Raw genomic sequence first — 18475 nt, 5'->3', positions numbered from 1 at the left:
CATGCATGTGTACCGTATTTGTAAACCTAAGTCATGTCGGTGTGAAGTGACAGCATATCTTGGATATGTCCTGTACCTACAATACCATAATGATGTATAATCTCATGCTTCACGCATCCCTTCCACCTTATCTTTCCAGGAGTTCTCCCTCCCGTCCATAACGTTGTTCAGTAAGGTTGGCTGTAGAGGCCGTAGAGTGGTGCTGACGGGAGGGGTGGTGAACCTGCATCTGGCTGGGGTGGACGGACGCATACGCTCCCTGGTTATTGACGGAGGAATGTAAGTCACACCTGAATGGATTTGACAGTTTTTATTAGGCAATAAAACAAAACAGAACATTGTAAAGCGAGAGTTGCACCTACTATTCAAATTGGTTGAAGCAATTTGCACCTATTAATCTAGCAACTAGATTTTCTAGCTTATTGTAAACAGGAATGCTGTAGGAATGTGGATTGTTTACATTTAAGGTGTGTTTGAGGTTTGTGTAAGTAGAGCAACTGACTGTGTGTGATTTGATAATTCCTGCTCTACAGGTGGGTGCTGTATGAGGGGTGTCATCACCGCGGCCGTCAGATCTTGCTACCGCCCAGCAAATTGGGTGATTGGTTCAAGTTCAGCAGCTGGCCGCGAATCGGATCCCTGCGACCACTATTGCAGGTATGGAGGCAGGGCATGCGGGCCAACAGTATATTTCTATGTTCTGGTCTAGTCTTTTTAGTTCGATGTTTAGGGTTATTGGTTTGACCTTCAATTGGAGGCAGCTGTTCTTCGTTGCCTCTGATTGAAGGTCCTATATAGAGGGGTGTTTTTGTAATGGGTTTTGTGTGAAGTTGTTTTTGCACTGCTAGGGTTAGCCTGCAAAACTGTTTAGCTGTAGTTCGTTTTGTTATTTTTGTTAAGTGTTCAAGTTTATTAAAATAAAACGTTAAAATGAGCACTCAACCCGCTGCGCCTTGGTCTACTTCATACGACGGCCGTTACAGAAACACCCCTCTATATAGGACCTTCAATCAGAGGCAACGAAGAACAGCTGCCTCCAATTGAAGGTCAAACCAATAACCCTAAACATAGAACTAAAAAGACTAGACCAGAACATAGAAATATACTAACAAAGAACATAACCAAAAACCCAGAACACTCTAAACAAACACCCCTCTACATAAACACCTAGCCCAACAAACCCCGAAACGCTCTAAACAAATACCCCCTGCCACATCCTGACCAAACTACAATAACAAATAACCCCTTATACTGGTCAGGACGTGACACTCTCACTAATGATCGACAGCAACAACCACACAGCTGTGACAATGTTTTCAGAGCAAGCAAATGAAGGTAATCAAAATAATGTAATTAAATGTGTGTATAATGTATACCAACTGAAGGGAACTAACGGTAAATTGGCAGTTGAATCTGTGTGGTTATTAGGCCTACTGACGGTCAATACAGATAGTGGCTAATATTTAACATGATAGAAATAGGAAAGAGAGAAAGCCGACATTAGAGAGTGCTCATCCCTTTAAGTTAAAAGGCCATACAATTAAAATTCTGCATAATGGCACAGCATTTCATAGGCTTTACTGTGGGAAAGTTGATATGCTTCAGATTGCTGCCATATGACTGGTTTCACATTTGTCTCCAGGGATTATAAGGTCAAATATATCTAAAACAAGTGTAATTTATATTTACAATTCCCTTATCCAAACGGATTAATCATATGCCTAGCTCTTATCAATAGCTCTTATCAAGTTGTAAATTACAGTGCATAGAGAATGGTGTTATTTCTATTGGAAAAAATAAAATGGATGCTTTTTCCACTTGGAACCGGTAGGTTCACTTGACCTTATTCAAGGTTTCATTCACACATAAAGGTGGTGGATTTGTTGGGGAATTAAGTCAAGGTCAGAATATGCCGTATCTGTAGACACACCTCCGTCACACCTTCATTTATTTTATCTCCACCCTGGACGAAAAGCATGCTATTCTCATGCTTAAATTCAAGGTCAGAATACGCATATAGGGGCCTCCTGAGTGGCGCAGCGGTCTAAGGCCCTACATCACAGTGCTAGAGGCATCACTACAGACCGGGGTTCCATACCAGGCTGAGTCGCAGTGGGCCGCGACTGGGAGACCCATGAGGCTACGCTCAATTGGCCCAGCATTGTCCGGTTTGGCGGAGGGTTAGGCCGGCCGGGATGTCTTTGTCCCATTGTGCTCTAGTGACTCCTGTGGTGGGCCAGGCGCATGCACGCTGACCTCAGTTGCACAGTGTTTCCTCTGACATATTGGTGCAACTGGCTTTCGGGTTAAGTGAGCAGTGTGTCTAGAAGCAAGTGCAGAGTTGCAGCAGTGGGACAAGACTGTAACTACCAGTTGGATATCACGAAATTGGGGAGAAAAAGAGGTAAAAAGTTTTAAAAAATACAAAAATATAGAATACGCATATAGTGAAAAGTGCATAAAAAGGGAAATGCGTTCCACTTACGCTCGCTTAACTCGGGTTGGAATCGGCCCATATCGGCCACATACAAAATAGCCTAATCTTCATGACTAATGTTCAAACTTATTGACTACAACTCAACTTCTGCACTAATCTCATTCAGTCATCAATGCAAATGATCACACAATGGAAATTATACAGAGCCACAGCAAGCCCTATAACTCATAATGACCACTTTCAGGGGAGAAGAACTTATCTAGCCTAGTCTAGACAAGATCATATTATCTGTGTTGTTGCCCCCTACAGAAGCAGGTGTACTTCCGTCTGCGAAGCAGGGAGACGGGCTACGTGATGTCCCTGTCAGGGCCTCTGGATGACATCAAGCTGCTGCGGGTCCAGGCCCTGGAGGAGACTGGGGGAGTGGACCAGGTCTGGCTCTTCCATGACGGAGTCCTACGCTGCAAGGTACTGCATGGGCTCAAGATTTTGCAATGGATCATCTTTTCCACTCATTAACTCCACAGACATCCTTATTCATTCCATCATCACCACCTTCAAGTGTTACAGAACTGGCTTCCTCATTATTTCAACATAGTTTCATGTCACGTGTTGAGCATATCCCAGTACAATTGTCATTTGTCTCTCATATAACATTGCAAAACTTTATCTGTATCATGCTTATAAGTATGTATTCAATATAGAATCCACCCACATCTGAACCCCTATTCCCTGTCTCTACAGCTGGTGGAGGACTGTTGCCTGCAGATCACGGGGAGCGTTGTCATGGCGGGCAGCAGGCTGAGTGTGTCTCCTCCGGAGCCAGGGAAAGACAACCAGCTGTGGAACATTACCCCAGACGGCCTGGTCCGATGCCACCTCAAACCTGATCTGGTGCTTGAGGTTAAAGGTCAGATCCGCTCTCCTGCTCTCGCTCTCTCAGCTACAGTAGCATCTATACTGAACAAAAATATAAACGCAACATGCAACAATTTCAATGATTTTACTGAGTTACAGATCATATAAGGCAATAAGTCAATTGAAATAAATGCATTAGGCTCTAATCTATGGATTTCACATGACTGGGCAGTGGCGCAGCCATGAGGGGGCCTGGGAGGACATAGGCCCACCCACTTGAGAGCCAGTTCCAGCCAATCTGAATGAGCACCTACAAAAGGGCTTTATTACAGACAGAAATACTCCTCACATTCATCAGCTGTCCGTGTGGCTGGTCTTTCACGATCCCACAGGTAAAGAAGCCGTATGTGGAGGTCCTGGGCTGGGGTGGTTACATGTGGTCTGCAGTTGTGAGGCCGGTTGGATGTACTGCCAAATTCTCCAAAAAGACATTGGAGGTGGCTTACTGGTAGAGAAATTAACATTAAATTATCTGGCAACAGCTCTGGTGGACATTCCTGCAGTCAACGTGCCAATTGCATGCTCCCTCAAAACTTGAGACATCTGTGAGAAAACTGCGCATTTTAGAGTGGCCTTTTATTGTCCCCAGCACAAGGTGCACCTGTGTAATGATCATGCTGTTTAATCAGCTTCTTGATATGCCATACCTGGATCAATTATCTTGTCAAAGGAGAAATACTCACTAACAGGGATGTAAACAAATTTGTGCACATAATTTGAGAGAAATTACCCTTTTCTGCATATGGAACATTTTATGGGATGTTTTATTTCAGCTCATGAAACATGGGACCAAAACTATATGTTGAATTTATATTTTCATTCAACATACATAGAGTATAGGAGCTCTGACGTTCAGCTCAGTCCCCAGTTATCTGGCTCTATCTGGTGGTAAGTTTAGGAAGTGTTTAGTTAGTTATTTTCATTACCCATCTGTTGCAATGCCATTGAGTATGTAGCCTACACTAAACTGTATAATATCTTCTACTCACAGGTGGACAAAGTTATGACAAAACTCAAGTGATTCTCAACACATTTGATGAGAGAAAACACAACCAAAGATGGTCTTTGGAGATCCTGTAATATAGTGTCAATAGGCTTCTACAGCAACTCTGCCATGGGCTTCAGAACTCTCTGGTGCAGCTCTGGCGTGGGCCTCAGAGCTCTCTGGTGCAGCTAAGCCAAGGGTCTAAGAGCTTTCTTGCATCAGAAGGCCATGGGACTCAGAGCTCTGTGATGCAGTTCCACCGTGGGACCCATACTCTTGTTTCTTTATGAAGTTCCTACAAGGGCCTTAGTGCTCTGTGATTCTAGTCTGCAGTGGGCCTCGAGATATTCTGAAACAATTGTTGAGCTTGTGCGCATCCATGCTAGACTGTCTTTGTGAAACACAACTATAAACTAGTAAACTACACATTTCCAAGTCACTGCAACGAGAAAGAAACCAAACAACATGTGGCTACAGAACTATCTACAGAGCAAGGGCGGCAGGTAGCCTAGCGGTTAAGAGCATGGTTCGAATCCCCGAGCCGACTAGGTGAAAAATGTTGAGGTGCCCTTGAGCAAGGCACTTAACCCTAATTGCTCTGGATAAGAGAATCTGATAAATAACTTAAAGTAAATTTAAGGAGCACTGCAATGTACTGTCAGGACTTGAATGATGCTTTACAAATTCCACAATTCATTCTTTCATTGACCATACCAAAGAATAACGGTAGTGGAATATGTGTGTGTCTCTACTATATTCATAGCATTTACAATGAGTTAAGTGTGCTTCACCAGTCAATTACTGAAATGTATATGTTTTCACACAAGGGTTAGTCTATGAAGTCACACATTCTTAATGTCATAGATGAACACTCCTTGAATTCTCCAAATTATACGTTTTGTGTAGATATGTTGGTAACACTTGATACCCAGCGTCATACCACATTATGACACGGTGTCAACCCCATAAAACATACCATGATAGTTATTTTATGGTTGGTTATGACACCTACATAAGAGTGTCAAAACACATAAAACCTAGCATGGTAGTGGACATGTATATAAGAGTGTCAAATAACACAAGGCAAAACATTCCATTACACCATAGCCTACTTGTCAACAGTATGTTTGTTGTTCATTTTTAAATTGACCATATACAATTATCATTGTAATTGCACACACATTGATGTCAGACATGCACCTACCCCAATGCTCTGTTTCTGATGACTGGGATAAATGCAGGAGCAGATTTCAGGAACATTACAAGACACCCTCTTTGTGACTGATGACTGACATAAGGGCATGTGCGTGATAGGCCTATATGGCTTAGATGATTATGATGATAATAATGCTTCTTAACAGTGTCATAAAGTGTAGTTTCTTAGTCCAAGTAAAGTGACATAGGATGGTCATAATGCGTTTGGACTGTTTCATAAAGTGCATTTTCTTAGTCCAAGTAAAGTGACATAGGATGGTCATAATGTTTTATGACAAGTTATTTCAAATATTATGAAAAAAATGACTTAAGAATTCATAACAACAACAAAGGACAACAAACAAACTTTCAAACGAAAGGAAACTTCTTGGCAGGGAAAAACACATTTGAATACATTTGGGTTTTGACACGCTTATGTAAATGTCATAACCAGCCAAAAAATAATGCAATATGTCACAATAGGTATAACTATACGGGCCATGACAGTGTTATGACCATATTATGACAGGTTATGACAAGTTATGTCAGTTATGCTATATTATGACATGGTTAAGACCGTCAAGTAAAGTGTTACTGATATGTTTTTTTCATGTTTCAGAAGTACTTTCCTTGTCTGGATTTATACTTTACTACAAACATCACTTCACAGAACATTAGCTGCAACGGGTGCATGTATTTCATATGTCAAATGATTAAAGATCCGTTTCAACACTGTGCTACAATATCATGCTAACCACTGTGTCTTAAATGTAATGTCAATCTACGATCTACAGAAAAATAAACGTTTTTTTTCCTTTTCTTGATTTGTGTTATGTTGTTGAGGTATCTCAATAACACTTCCAAAGTCAAGGACTTGAATTATCGTCAACTTCCTTAACACATCCACTACAACAGCTCTACTCAAACAGACACACACTCACAAGCTTAGCACAGACAATACTAAAGGCAGTCATACAAATTATCTGACTGAAACACACCCAGCATTGCCATATCAGGCCACGCTCTATGCCCACAAGTCTGTTTGTCGCTCAGAAACGCCTCACGATGTAGGCTTAAGGAAAACCTTAGTTTTTAGGAGTGGCAGTGGTTGGTGTTGTTCCCCTGCATTTTTAGGAAACACTTAGTGCCCCTAGGCGGCAGTGGAGTCATCCAGTGGTTTGTCAGATGAGTCCTCTCCGCTGCTGATTTTGACAAGTCTTTCCCTGAACGTGATCCTTCTCTACATTCAGCATGGCCTGAGGCACCTGGGAGATTGTGAACTCCTCCTCCACCAGGAACAGGAAGTGAGGTCACAAGGAGTAAAAAAAAAAAAAAACCTGACTTTAGAGCTGTGTGAAGGGGCAACGGTCGAGATTCAATAGAAGGCTTGTTGTCAATAAGTGCATTGCACTTGACATTTAAAGATAATTTATGCTTGAGCTGACATCCGCAGGGTGCAAATGTCAGGAAAATTGCCTTTTAAATGCAAAATTGTCGGTAGTGCAGTGCTGCAACACGGCATTGAATGAATACCCGGCCATCTTCCAAAAAATAAATGAATAATAGATCATAGAAATAGATGGGGTCAGATATGTTTATCTGTCAACACAGTAGCCTACATTGACAAATGGAGAGGATGGCTGTGGTGATGATTAGACCAGCACATGGGTATCTAGTTCCTCTTCTACACAGAATGATCTGTGTACGTCGGTGTGGATTGAAGAAACTGTATTGAACTGGTGAGGATGCCCTGACATCCTTATCAGACCGCAACCTATGATGCACACCAACGCCATACACAACAATACCCTGTTCAGCCTCACCTGACCTGTACAAATCTGCTCTCATCGTACGTAGTATCAGGTATTTGAAAGAGTAGAAAATGTGGAAAGTAAAGAGATCACTAAAGACAAAATTACATAATTGATACAGTATGCTGCTTAGTCTTTCTCTAACCTAACATTGTAATGAAGTAAGGCCTATGTCCTCCCACTCAACATATACATTTGCATCCTGTTGTCATGGCAAACTTACAAACAGTATGGTATTGCAACCAATAGAGAATCTGGTGACCAGGCTAGCTGTTGCTGTTTCATCAGAACAAAATGGAGCCATGATGTCATGGTGGAACGCTTCCATAATGCCCAGGCAGACAGGAATCTGTTCTGCCTCCAAGCTGGGGAGCGGACCCGGGAGCCCCGACAGGGCCACAGACAAAGGGCTTGAATAAAGGGACTGGATTAGGGGCCTAGCACCAGGATTACACTAGCATTGCAGCCTGGCTGGTCAGCACAGCCCTAGACAGCGGTTCATCATCTGGTCTGACCGTCACTGACTGACCATACCAAATCAAACCTAGCCTGCCTTACTGTCTGTCTGACAGAGAGAGCAGAATAGGTGTGTGTGTGTGTGTGTGTGTGGCTTCAGACAATTGCTTACTGATTAACTTCCTCCACTTGGACAAGGGGGTCATAAAAATCCCACTATTGGCCAAAATAATGTGCCACTATTGACCAATGTAATTCTATCCAAGCTGCAATATGCCGCAATATGACATATTTTGCCAACCATATTAACTGTAATAATATAATGTCTCTCTTCAGCTTTACAAATACAGTGGGTGCCCATTGACTCGCTGGCACGGTGTGTCACATCCCTCCTTGGGCAAAAACCCATCCAGATCTTTGGACGTCTAACACTTTTGTGTCAACACTCCCAGAGATGATCAAGTATCACCAAGCTGCTCCACTGTAGTAGGTGCTAGATTAGATATGGCCAAGTTACCTACTGTCGGTGTGTGTGGTGTGTGTCTGTGTGTTTGTGTCTCGGTGTCGGTCTCTGTGGGTGTGTGTCTGTGTGCAAATCTGTGTGTGTGTCTGTGTCTCTGTGTGCGTGTGTCTGTGTGTCTCTGTGCGTGTGTGCACGACTGTGTGTGTGTGTGTCACTGTACGTGCGCGTGTCACTGTATGTGGGTGTGTGTGTGTGTGTGTGTCTTTGTGTGTGTCCGACTGACTAATTGTCATAATCATATTAATTGACTCTCACACTAATATGGCATGTTGTTCACTATCTATTCCCTTCTGTTACTATCCCGTTTTAATGCCACAACCACAATCCTTAGAGGAGAACATGTTCTCACTTTATTTTTGTGTACCACCAATTCTATTGTTGTTGCCATTCTCTGTCTGAACACATGGTGCATATTCATTTCCATGAAGAACTTCCATAATAGCTGGTCTCTCAACTTTATAAAATAATACTTTTTCACTCAAAAGAAAATGTATGGATCAACTTCCTTGCCAGTGTGAGACGCTTTTGACAGAAGGCGGTGGGGAATGCCCAAACTGCCATTTTAGGAATGTGGTTCAATACTGATCTTACGTTCTCCCCTCGGGTGTAGCTCGTCTGAGGAGGAGACGTAAATGCCTGGGCCTAAACACACCAGGTAACACGGATGAAAGGGGAAGAAATGTGGGTTGCAATGAGCGATAAATAAATCAGACCACAACCAGAACTCAATTTTAACCCTCAGGGGATGTTTAGTGAATTAGTTAAATAAACAATATAAAAAAACACCCATAAATAAAATCAGTAAGAAACAAAACCACAACAAGGGAAGGTAAGAGAAGGGAATGTTTGGGATCGGGGTCCAAGTAATGAAAATAAACAAAAGGTCCCTCCTCTTCTACACACCTAATCCTTCCTAACACACTCTAAACCCTAACCCACTGTCCTACCTGGTTCCAAGAAAAATACAAGGGTGACACCCGCCCGGCTAACCTAGTGTATAAAACAATGGGTTATCTACGTGAGAATGTACACCCATGGGCAGATCTACCTTTTCCCTTCTCCAGGACCTAGGTAGGGTGGAGCACCTCAGGAGGACAGGCTGAAACACAAACAAAGAAATTAACACAAACAATCAAACAAAAAACAAGTGTCCTCTCTCTCTCTCCCCCTCTCTTCTCACACGGCAAACAGATATCCTCTCTGTAATCAGCTACAGCCACGCCCACCATCGTTAGCCGCAACTCGGTACACCTGTAATGCTCAGGACACAAACACAATAACAGGGGAAAATGGGGAACAAGAAAAATGTAACACGTAACAACTGATCAGTTAAGCCTCTCGTTTAATTGGATCGTAATCATCTCCACCGCTGAGTAGGGATGATACTCAAATGAGGTTATAATGGACAACACATAAAGATAGGAAAAGACATTTGCAATACAGCCTTGTTTCATTCTTCTAAACAGAGAACGGGAGTAATATTCATCAAATCAAAGACCATGAACATCCTAATGATCTTCATGCTTGTGGATATTTTAGGCATTGCTTGTAAGTCTTCAAATAAAATTCATTCCGAAAAGGCAGTATATGTGTAAATTAAACTGTTTTTGTAAACTGTAAAAACTTGAGAACTGTGCTATATATAAAGAAATATTGAGATTGAGATTTTTCCGGTAATTCCAGATGGAATACAAGAGAGATCTGCATCTCTATATTTATGCGTCATTAGTGGGGAGAGGGTGCAGAAACCTTCCTTTGTGCCTTGGTTCTGGTGGTACTGACATTGTTCATTGGTTCTGGTGGTAATGACATTGTTCCTTGGTTCTGGTGGTAATGACATTGTTCCTTGGTTCTGGTGGTACTGACATTGTTCATTGGTTCTGGTGGTAATGACATTGTTCCTTGGTTCTGGTGGTAATGACATTGTTCCTTGGTTCTGTTGGTAATGACATTGTTAATTGGTTCTGTTGGTAATGACATTGTTAATTGGTTCTGTTGGTAATGACATTGTTCCTTGGTTCTGGTGGTACTGACATTGTTCCTTGGTTCTGGTGGTAATGACATTGTTCCTTGGTTCTGTTGGTAATTACATTGTTCATTGGTTCTGGTGGTAATGACATTGATCCTTGGTTCTGGTGGTACTGACATTGTTCATTGGTTCTGGTGGTAATTACATTGTTCCTTGGTTCTGGTGGTAATGACATTGTTCATTGGTTCTGGTGGTACTGACCTTTTCCTTGGTTCTAGTGGTACTGACATTGTTCCTTGGTTCTGGTGGTACTGACATTGTTCATTGGTTCTGGTGGTAATGACATTGTTCCTTGGTTCTGTTGGTAATGACATTGTTCCTTGGTTCTGGTGGTAATGACATTGTTCCTTGGTTCTGGTGGTACTGACATTGTTCATTGGTTCTGGTGGTAATGACATTGTTCCTTGGTTCTGGTGGTAATGACATTGTTCCTTGGTTCTGTTGGTAATGACATTGTTAATTGGTTCTGTTGGTAATGACATTGTTCCTTGGTTCTGGTGGTACTGACATTGTTCCTTGGTTCTGGTGGTAATGACATTGTTCCTTGGTTCTGTTGGTAATTACATTGTTCATTGGTTCTGGTGGTAATGACATTGATCCTTGGTTCTGGTGGTACTGACATTGTTCATTGGTTCTGGTGGTAATGACATTGTTCCTTGGTTCTGTTGGTAATGACATTGTTCCTTGGTTCTGGTGGTAATGACATTGTTCCTTGGTTCTGGTGGTAATGACATTGTTCCTTGGTTCTGGTGGTAATGACATTGCAAAAATGGGATGTGCAGAGGGTGTGTTTAAGTTTATCAATGACCAAAACTGACTTGATAAAACAGAAATGCAATGTCCCATTTTGAATTTCAAACACATTCCAATTACTGTATTCCTGTAAATACGGTAGGGGCAGTAATATGTAATGTTTTACATAGAGCCATAAATGGTTGCTTTCTCTTTCAGATGCTGTAAATGGTAAAATGATACTGGCCAGCGTTTTGACAATGGCCACTGAGGATCCCATGGAACGTTCAGCAAGATTAGGGAATAGGGGCAGTAGGAGGTGTTAACCCCTGTGTCTTGGCCAGATGCCCAACCGGCATCTCTTAGGCTTTGATTAGACATGCAGCCCAATTCTGATATTTTTTCCACTTTGTCTTTTGACAAATCAGATGTTTTTCAGGGCTAATCTGATGGGTCAAAGGAGCAACATTGTATCACTGCTACACCTGGCTATCAGCGGAGCCTTGTCTGGCAGTGAAACAGTTCAGCCTCATTTACTAAAAAAAAAACATAGCTGAGACGGCTGACTTGCTTAAACAAATGTGGGTTCTAATGACAATTGAGATGTACAAACTATGGCGTAAGGGGACGTCAAGCGGATAAGAGTCAATCCGTAATTTCATTAAAACATTAATGAGCGAGCTAGGACGGACGTAGTCAATATAACTATTTGTTTAGCACTCTTGAAATGTACAGCGACAGAATTGAAAAACATGGGCCGTTCTTACAGTGTTCTCCCTGTACACCAAGTCAGAACCACAGGATAAATAAAGGGGGCATATAAGCAGACGATGAAAGCTCTTACAATTTTTGGACTCACCTTGTTGTGCTGTGATCACTTGAACAGGAAGGTCCTTCATGGGCAAATTTTGTCATCAAAATCAGGCATTCTCTGTATTTATGGTGCTTTCAAAACAACTGGGAACTCTGAAAAAAACAAGGTCGAATCAGGATGACATCAGTGATCTTCAGGTCATAGCTCTAGAAAGAGGCCGGATTTACAATTCCGAGTTGGATGACCGTTCAAAAGTTATTTTCCCAGTCGGAGGTAATTTATTCCCAACTTCCCAGTTGTCTTGAACTCACTGAAGTCAAGTTTTTGCAGTTCCGAGTTAACAGTTGTTTTGAGCGCAGCACAAATCATGCTTCATTGACAGCATGGCCAATGTTGAATGTTTATAATTTTAAACTTGGAAAAGAGCCCCTTAATCCCAGATTTGGGACCACACAGCCACACCACTGAATAGCAGGCTAGTGATTGCTTTGGAATGTTTGCAGTTCATCTTAGCCACTGTCGCTGATTCCTTCCAAACCACTCATTGTTGAATTTGCGATTTCCAACTTGTTGTGTAATGTTTATGTCCAATGGCTGATGAGCACCAATATGTTTTATCTATCATTTCTCTTCATATGACAAGGATTAAAAAGGATTTGCCAGTAGATTGTCGACTTGATTCATGATGACGTATGACGTTAACATGATCAGTCCAATCAAAGCTACTGTACATATAACATGATTTGACATCATTATATCTGTGGCCAGTGACCTTGAGCCTTCTTGGATGGGCACTTCTAATGTAACTCTATGGCAGCGCCCAAGGGGCTAGAATTTTCTAGCTCTCCCCTTAGACTTGGTGGTGACGTAGTGTCCCCATGAGTGACAGAACACTGAGCCAATCACGGCGCAACACTCTGTATTATCTGCTGGCTTGCCCCACCACCACAGAAAGCACTGAGAAAAGCTGAAACATCTTCATTTTGGAGCTGTCTTACCCAAGAAAACAAAAAAGAGACCATGTTTGTCTGCGGATTTATTAACTCAATGATGTTATTATTATTTTTATATTGTTTGCAAACTGATATGTGACGCGTATTAATGCCAAAATAACATGCAAAACAGGCAAGACTTTTTTGCAAAAAGATTGGGGCTCAAAATTTGAAATATGCAGGTGAGCAGCCATATTGTTATACTGTAAAAACATAGACAATCATTCAGAACTTTGATAACTGTTTTTGGCAGAAAATCATCTCTACTTTGCATTGCTGTACAGGAGGCCAGTAAATACCTTGATGACATTGGCAAAGAGGGATGTGGATATGAGAAAAAGTATCTTTATCAATGACCAAAACTGATTTTAGGGGTAGTATTATTCCATGTTGAGTTTTCTATACAGTTATGAATGTTGCATACTTGTCCAAATCACATTTATTGGTCTTCTCTTTCAGAAGATAGACAACATGGTCTTGATGCTGGTCACTGAGCATCCCATGGTACATTCTCCAAGAGTAGGGATGTTAATCCCTGTGTCTTGGCTAGATTCCTAATTTGGCAATTCATACTATCATGGCCAACTTGTCCACCTCATTTGATTCAAATCTCTGTTTGAATCTCTAGTCTTGATGTGTGCTTTCATGTTGCAGAATAAAATGGCAGTGAGAAAACAGTATTTGTTCAGTTTTAAAGTAACAGTAAAATCGAAGCCAAAAATTGAATGAGTTGGGTTTAAGAGATTGTGAAGTAGGATAAGTAGTAAGTAAGCCTTTGCCGAGCCAGAACACCCATAGGGATTGTGAAACGGGTCAAATTTTGCTGATTAATTTACTTCCCCCTTTGAGAGAACTTCTATATTGGGAGTAGCACTAATTGCACTCCTCACCAAGCCAACAGCCTTCACCTAACCACCTTTCAGAATGCCTTTTGTAACGGCCGTCGTCAGAATTAGACCAAGGTGCAGCGGAGGATGTGTTCATCATTAGAATTTTTATTCAAAAAGAGAACACTTTACAAAAATGAAACAAAAACGACCAGAAACAGTCCTGTCAGGAAAACACACTAACAGAATACAATTACCCACAAAACCCAAAGGAAAAACATGCTCCTTATGTGTGACTCCCAATTAGCAACAACGAACTTCAGCTGTGCCTGATTGGGAGCCACACACGGCCCAAAACAAAGAAATACAAAAACATAGAAAAAGGAACATAGAACGCCCACCCAATGTAACACCCTGGCCTAACCAAAATAAAGAACAAAAACCCCTCTCTATGGCCAGGGCGTTACACCTTTGAATCTGAATTGAGACCCTGGTTATGGCAGCATAGCAACCAGAGCAGGCGCCAGGCCATTGGCCCGTCTGGGTGGTTCGCTCCCTCTGTTGATGTTGAAGACTGAACCAGAGCAGTCCAAATTGCAACCCATGTCCAAAGAGGAACAGAGGCTTGGAGCTGGGGGACTAGGATGGAGGAAGGTGTGTTCCAGCCTGGTGCTGCTCTTCTGACTGGGTTGGCTGGCCATGCTGATTATCATCATCATAGGACAGGCGCGGAGCCCTCGGCCAGTTCCACTACTTTTTTTCTGGTGGCAGAGGACACTGTTCAACCACTTATTCTCTGGTGGCAGAGGACACTGTTCTACCGCCTGCAGCTAGCCTCGTTCATGGACACAGAGAACTAGGGACCAGGGGGTATCAGCATGCCCTACCTGAAGTCCCTCAGGGTGGGAACTCTGATACTGGAGGGGCGTCGGGACACAGAGATGGACGAGGGGGTGGTGACAGCGGCTCAGATCCAACGTCTTCTCATGGAGATCTAGGCAGCAGGCCTCAGAGTCGTGTTGGACCTTTGTTACCTAGACCTGCTCAAACGCAACGACCCAGATTTTCCCTCTGGCCTCTCCGGCTCAATACAGTATGCCCATCGATACTGGTTGGAGCAGTAAGTTGCTTGATTTGGCATCTGCCACATTCTGACCAAACTATAATAACAAAATAACTCCTATTACTGGTCAGGCGTGACAGTGGTACCTTCAGGCATTTGTAAATTGCTCCCAAGGATGAACCAGACTTGTGGAGGTCTCCAATTTTTTTTCTAAGGTCTTGGCTGATTTCTTTTGATTTTCCCATGATGTCAAGCGAAGAGGCACTGAGTTTGAAGGTATTGACTCAAATTATGTCAATTAGCCTATCAGAAGCTTCTAAAGCCATGACATAATGTTCTTGAATTTTCCAAGCTGAACGTGTTGGGGCTAGGGGGCAGTATTTTCACGGCCGGATGATAAACGTACCCAATTTAAACAGGTTACTACTCAGGCCCAGAAAATAGAATATGCATATTATTAGTAGATTTGGATAGAAAACACTGTGAAGTTTCTAAAACTGTTTGAATGGTGTCTGTGAGTATAACAGAACTCATATGGCAGGCAAAGAAACTGAGAAAAATTGAGTCAGGAAGTGGGAGAAATTTGAAATGTAGTTTTCTTTTGAATCCCTTGAAAAACTACAATGACATAGGATTTACGTTGCACCTCCTGACTCTTCCATTGGCTGTCAACAATCTTTAGGAACTGCTTTCTTCCGTCATCTGTAACCGGGCAGAAAATTCTGGCTCGTTCAATCCCTGGCCAGTCCGAGCACAGGTGTCTTGAGACGCGCATCCACGTGACTTAGCTGTTGTTTTATTTTTCTTGTATGACGAATACCTATAGACCGGTTGTAAAATTATCGCAATTTTACGTAAAAAAATACCCTAAAGGATTGATTGGAAACATCGTTTAACGTGTTTCTACAAACGGTAATGGAACTTTTGGCCATTTCGTCTACGGATTTGCGTCCATGCCACATGGCATTGTAAAGTGTTCTGGATGGATCAACAAAACGGACATATTTGGAAATAAATTATGGGCTTTGCAGAACAAATGAACATTTCTTGTGGAAGTGGATGCCCATCCGAGTGCATTCTGCCGAAGATCAGCAAAGGTAAGTAAATATTTCGAACATATTTTTAGATATTTGTCGACGTCGGGGTTGTAGGCTAACTGTATAGCTTAGCATTGAAGGCTAAGTTCTGTACTCAGAATATTGAACAATGTGCTTTTTCCGTAAAGTTATTTTGAAATCTGACAAAGTGGCTGCTTAAAGGAGTAGATTATCTCTAATTCTTGAAATAATTGTTATAATTTTTTTTCAACGTTATGAGTTCTTCCGTAAATTAAATGTGCCTTTTCACCGGAAGTTATCGGGGGAGAACATTTTCTGAACTTAACGCTCCAATGTAAAAATTGGGTTTTTGGATATAAATATAAACTTGATCGAACAAAAAATGCATGTATTGTCTAACATGATGTCCTAGGAGTGTCATCTGATGAAGATTGTCAAAGTTAGTGCTTAATTTTAGCTGTATATCTGGTTTTGTAATGCTATCGTGCTTTTTTTTTTTAAATTGGTGATGTGCTATGCTAAAATAATCTAATGTTTTGCTTTCACCATAAAGCCTTTTTGAAATCGGACAATGTGATTGGATTAACGAGTAGAGTATCTTTAAAATGCTGTATAATACTTGAATTTTAATTTAGAGATTTTTTTTTTTTGAATTTCGCGCCGTGTTCTCTCACTGGTTGTTGCCCAACCAACCCCGTTAACGGGATTGTATCCCCAACAGGTTTTAAGGCACAGTCAACTTAGTGTATGTAAACTTCTGACCCACTAGAATTGTGATACAGTGAATTATAAGTGAAATAATCTGTCTGTAAACAATTGTTGGAAAAATGACTTGTGTCATGCACAAAGTAGATGTCCTAACCGACTAGCCAAAACTATAGTTTGTTAACAAGAAATTTGTGGAGTGGTTGAAAAACAAGTTTTAATGACTCCAACCTAAGTGTATATAAACTTCCGACTTCAACTGTAGGTCTGTAACAGTTTGGGTCTAGAGTGTCTCCCCCTTTGATGAGGGGGATGACCCCGGCAGCTTTCCAATCTTTGGGGGTCTCAGACGATACGAAAGAGAGATTAAGCAGGCTTGTAGTTGGGGTTGCAGCAATTGCGGTGGATCATTTTAGAAAGAGAGGGTCCAGATTGTCTAGCCCAGCTGATTTTGTAGGGGTCCAGATTTTGCAGCTCTTTCCGAACATCAGCTATCTGGATTTGAGTGAAGGAGAAATGGGGGAGGCTTGGGAAAGTTGCTGTGTGGGGTGCAGAGCTGTTGATCAGGGTAGGGGTAGCCAGGTGTAAAGCATTGCCAGCTGTAGAAAAATGCTTATTGAAATTCTCGATTATCGTAAATTTATCGGTGGTGACAGTGTTTCCTAGCCTCAGTGCAGTGGGCAGCTGGCTGGAGGTGCTCTTATTCTCCATGGACTTTACAGTGTCCCAGAACTTTTGGGAGTTTGTGCTACAGGATGAAAATTTCTGTTTGATAAAGCTAGCCTTTGCTTTCCTAACTGCCTGTGTATATTGGTTCCTAACTTCCCTGAAAAGTTGCATATCACGGGGGCTATTCGATGCTAATGCAGTACGCCACAGGATGTTTTTGTGCTGGTCAAGGACAGTCAGGTCTGGAGTGAACCAAGGGCTACATCTGTTCTTAGTTCTACATTTTTTGAATGGGGCATGCTTATTTAAGATGAGGAGGAAAGCACTTTTAAAGAAAAACCAGGCATCCTCTACTGACGGAATGAGGTCAATATCCTTCCAGGATACCCGGGCCAGGTTGATTAGAAAGGCCTGCTCGCTGAAGTTTTTTAGGGAGCGTTTGACAGTGATGAGGGGTGGTCATTTGACCGCGGACCCATTACGGATGCAGGCAATGAGGCAGTGATTGCTGAGATCCTGGTTGAAGACAGCAGAGGTGTATTTAGAGGGCAGGTTGGTCAGGATGATATCTATGAGGGTGCCCGTGTTTACGGATGTAGGGTTGTACTTGGTAGGTTCCATGATCATTTGTGTGAGGTTGAGGGCATCTAGCTTAGATTGTAGGACGGCCGGGGTGTTAAGCATATCCCATTTTACGTCACCTAACAGTACAAACTCTGAAGATAAATGGGGGGCAGTTAATTCACATATGGTGTCCAGGGCACCGCTGGTGGCTGACGGGGTGTATAACAAGCGGCAACAGTGAGAGACTTATTTATGGAAAGGTGGATTTTTAAAAGTAGAAGCTCGAACTGTTTGGGCACGGACCTGGATAGCATGACAGAATTGTGCAGGCTGTCTCTGAGATTGCAACTCCACACCCTTTGGCAGTTCTATCTTGGCGGAAAATGTTGTAGTGGAAATTTCTAAATTTTTGGTGGCCTTCCTAAGCCAGGATTCAGACACAGCTAGGACATCAGGGTTGGCAGAGTGTGCTAAAGCAGTGAATAAAACAAACTTAGGGAGGAGGCTTCTGATATTAACATGCATGAAACCAAGGCTTTTGCGGTTACAGAAGTCAACAAATGATAGCGCCTGGGGAATAGGAGTGGAACTAGGGGCTACAGGGTCTGGGTTAACCTCTACATCACCAGAGGAACAGAGGAGGAGTAGGATAAGGGTACGGATAAAGGCTATAAGAACTGGTTGTCTAGTGCGTTGGG

General features: G+C 42.2%; 1 protein-coding gene across 3 annotated transcripts in view; it reads left to right on the top strand.

Moving 5' to 3' along the window:
- The window catches only part of LOC106572557 (uncharacterized), a 49925-nt gene extending 43572 nt beyond the window's left edge, over nt 1-6353 (top strand). For all 3 annotated transcript variants that reach the window (XM_014146879.3, XM_014146942.3, XM_014147025.3), the window contains exons 18-22: nt 140-279; nt 534-657; nt 2747-2905; nt 3182-3347; nt 4347-6353. In XM_014146879.3, coding sequence (XP_014002354.3) covers nt 140-279; nt 534-657; nt 2747-2905; nt 3182-3347; nt 4347-4435 — 678 coding nt within the window. In that variant the 3' untranslated portion in view covers nt 4436-6353. The remainder of the gene's footprint in view (nt 1-139; nt 280-533; nt 658-2746; nt 2906-3181; nt 3348-4346) is intronic.
- Nucleotides 6354-18475: the final 12122 nt, after the last annotated feature.

This window comes from Salmo salar, chromosome 01, assembly GCF_965601325.2.
Source record: "Salmo salar chromosome 01, fSalSal1, whole genome shotgun sequence".
Lineage (NCBI taxonomy): Eukaryota > Metazoa > Chordata > Actinopteri > Salmoniformes > Salmonidae > Salmo > Salmo salar.
The sequence above is the reverse complement of the archived record's forward strand: the minus strand, read 5'-3'. Positions and strand labels throughout refer to the sequence as shown.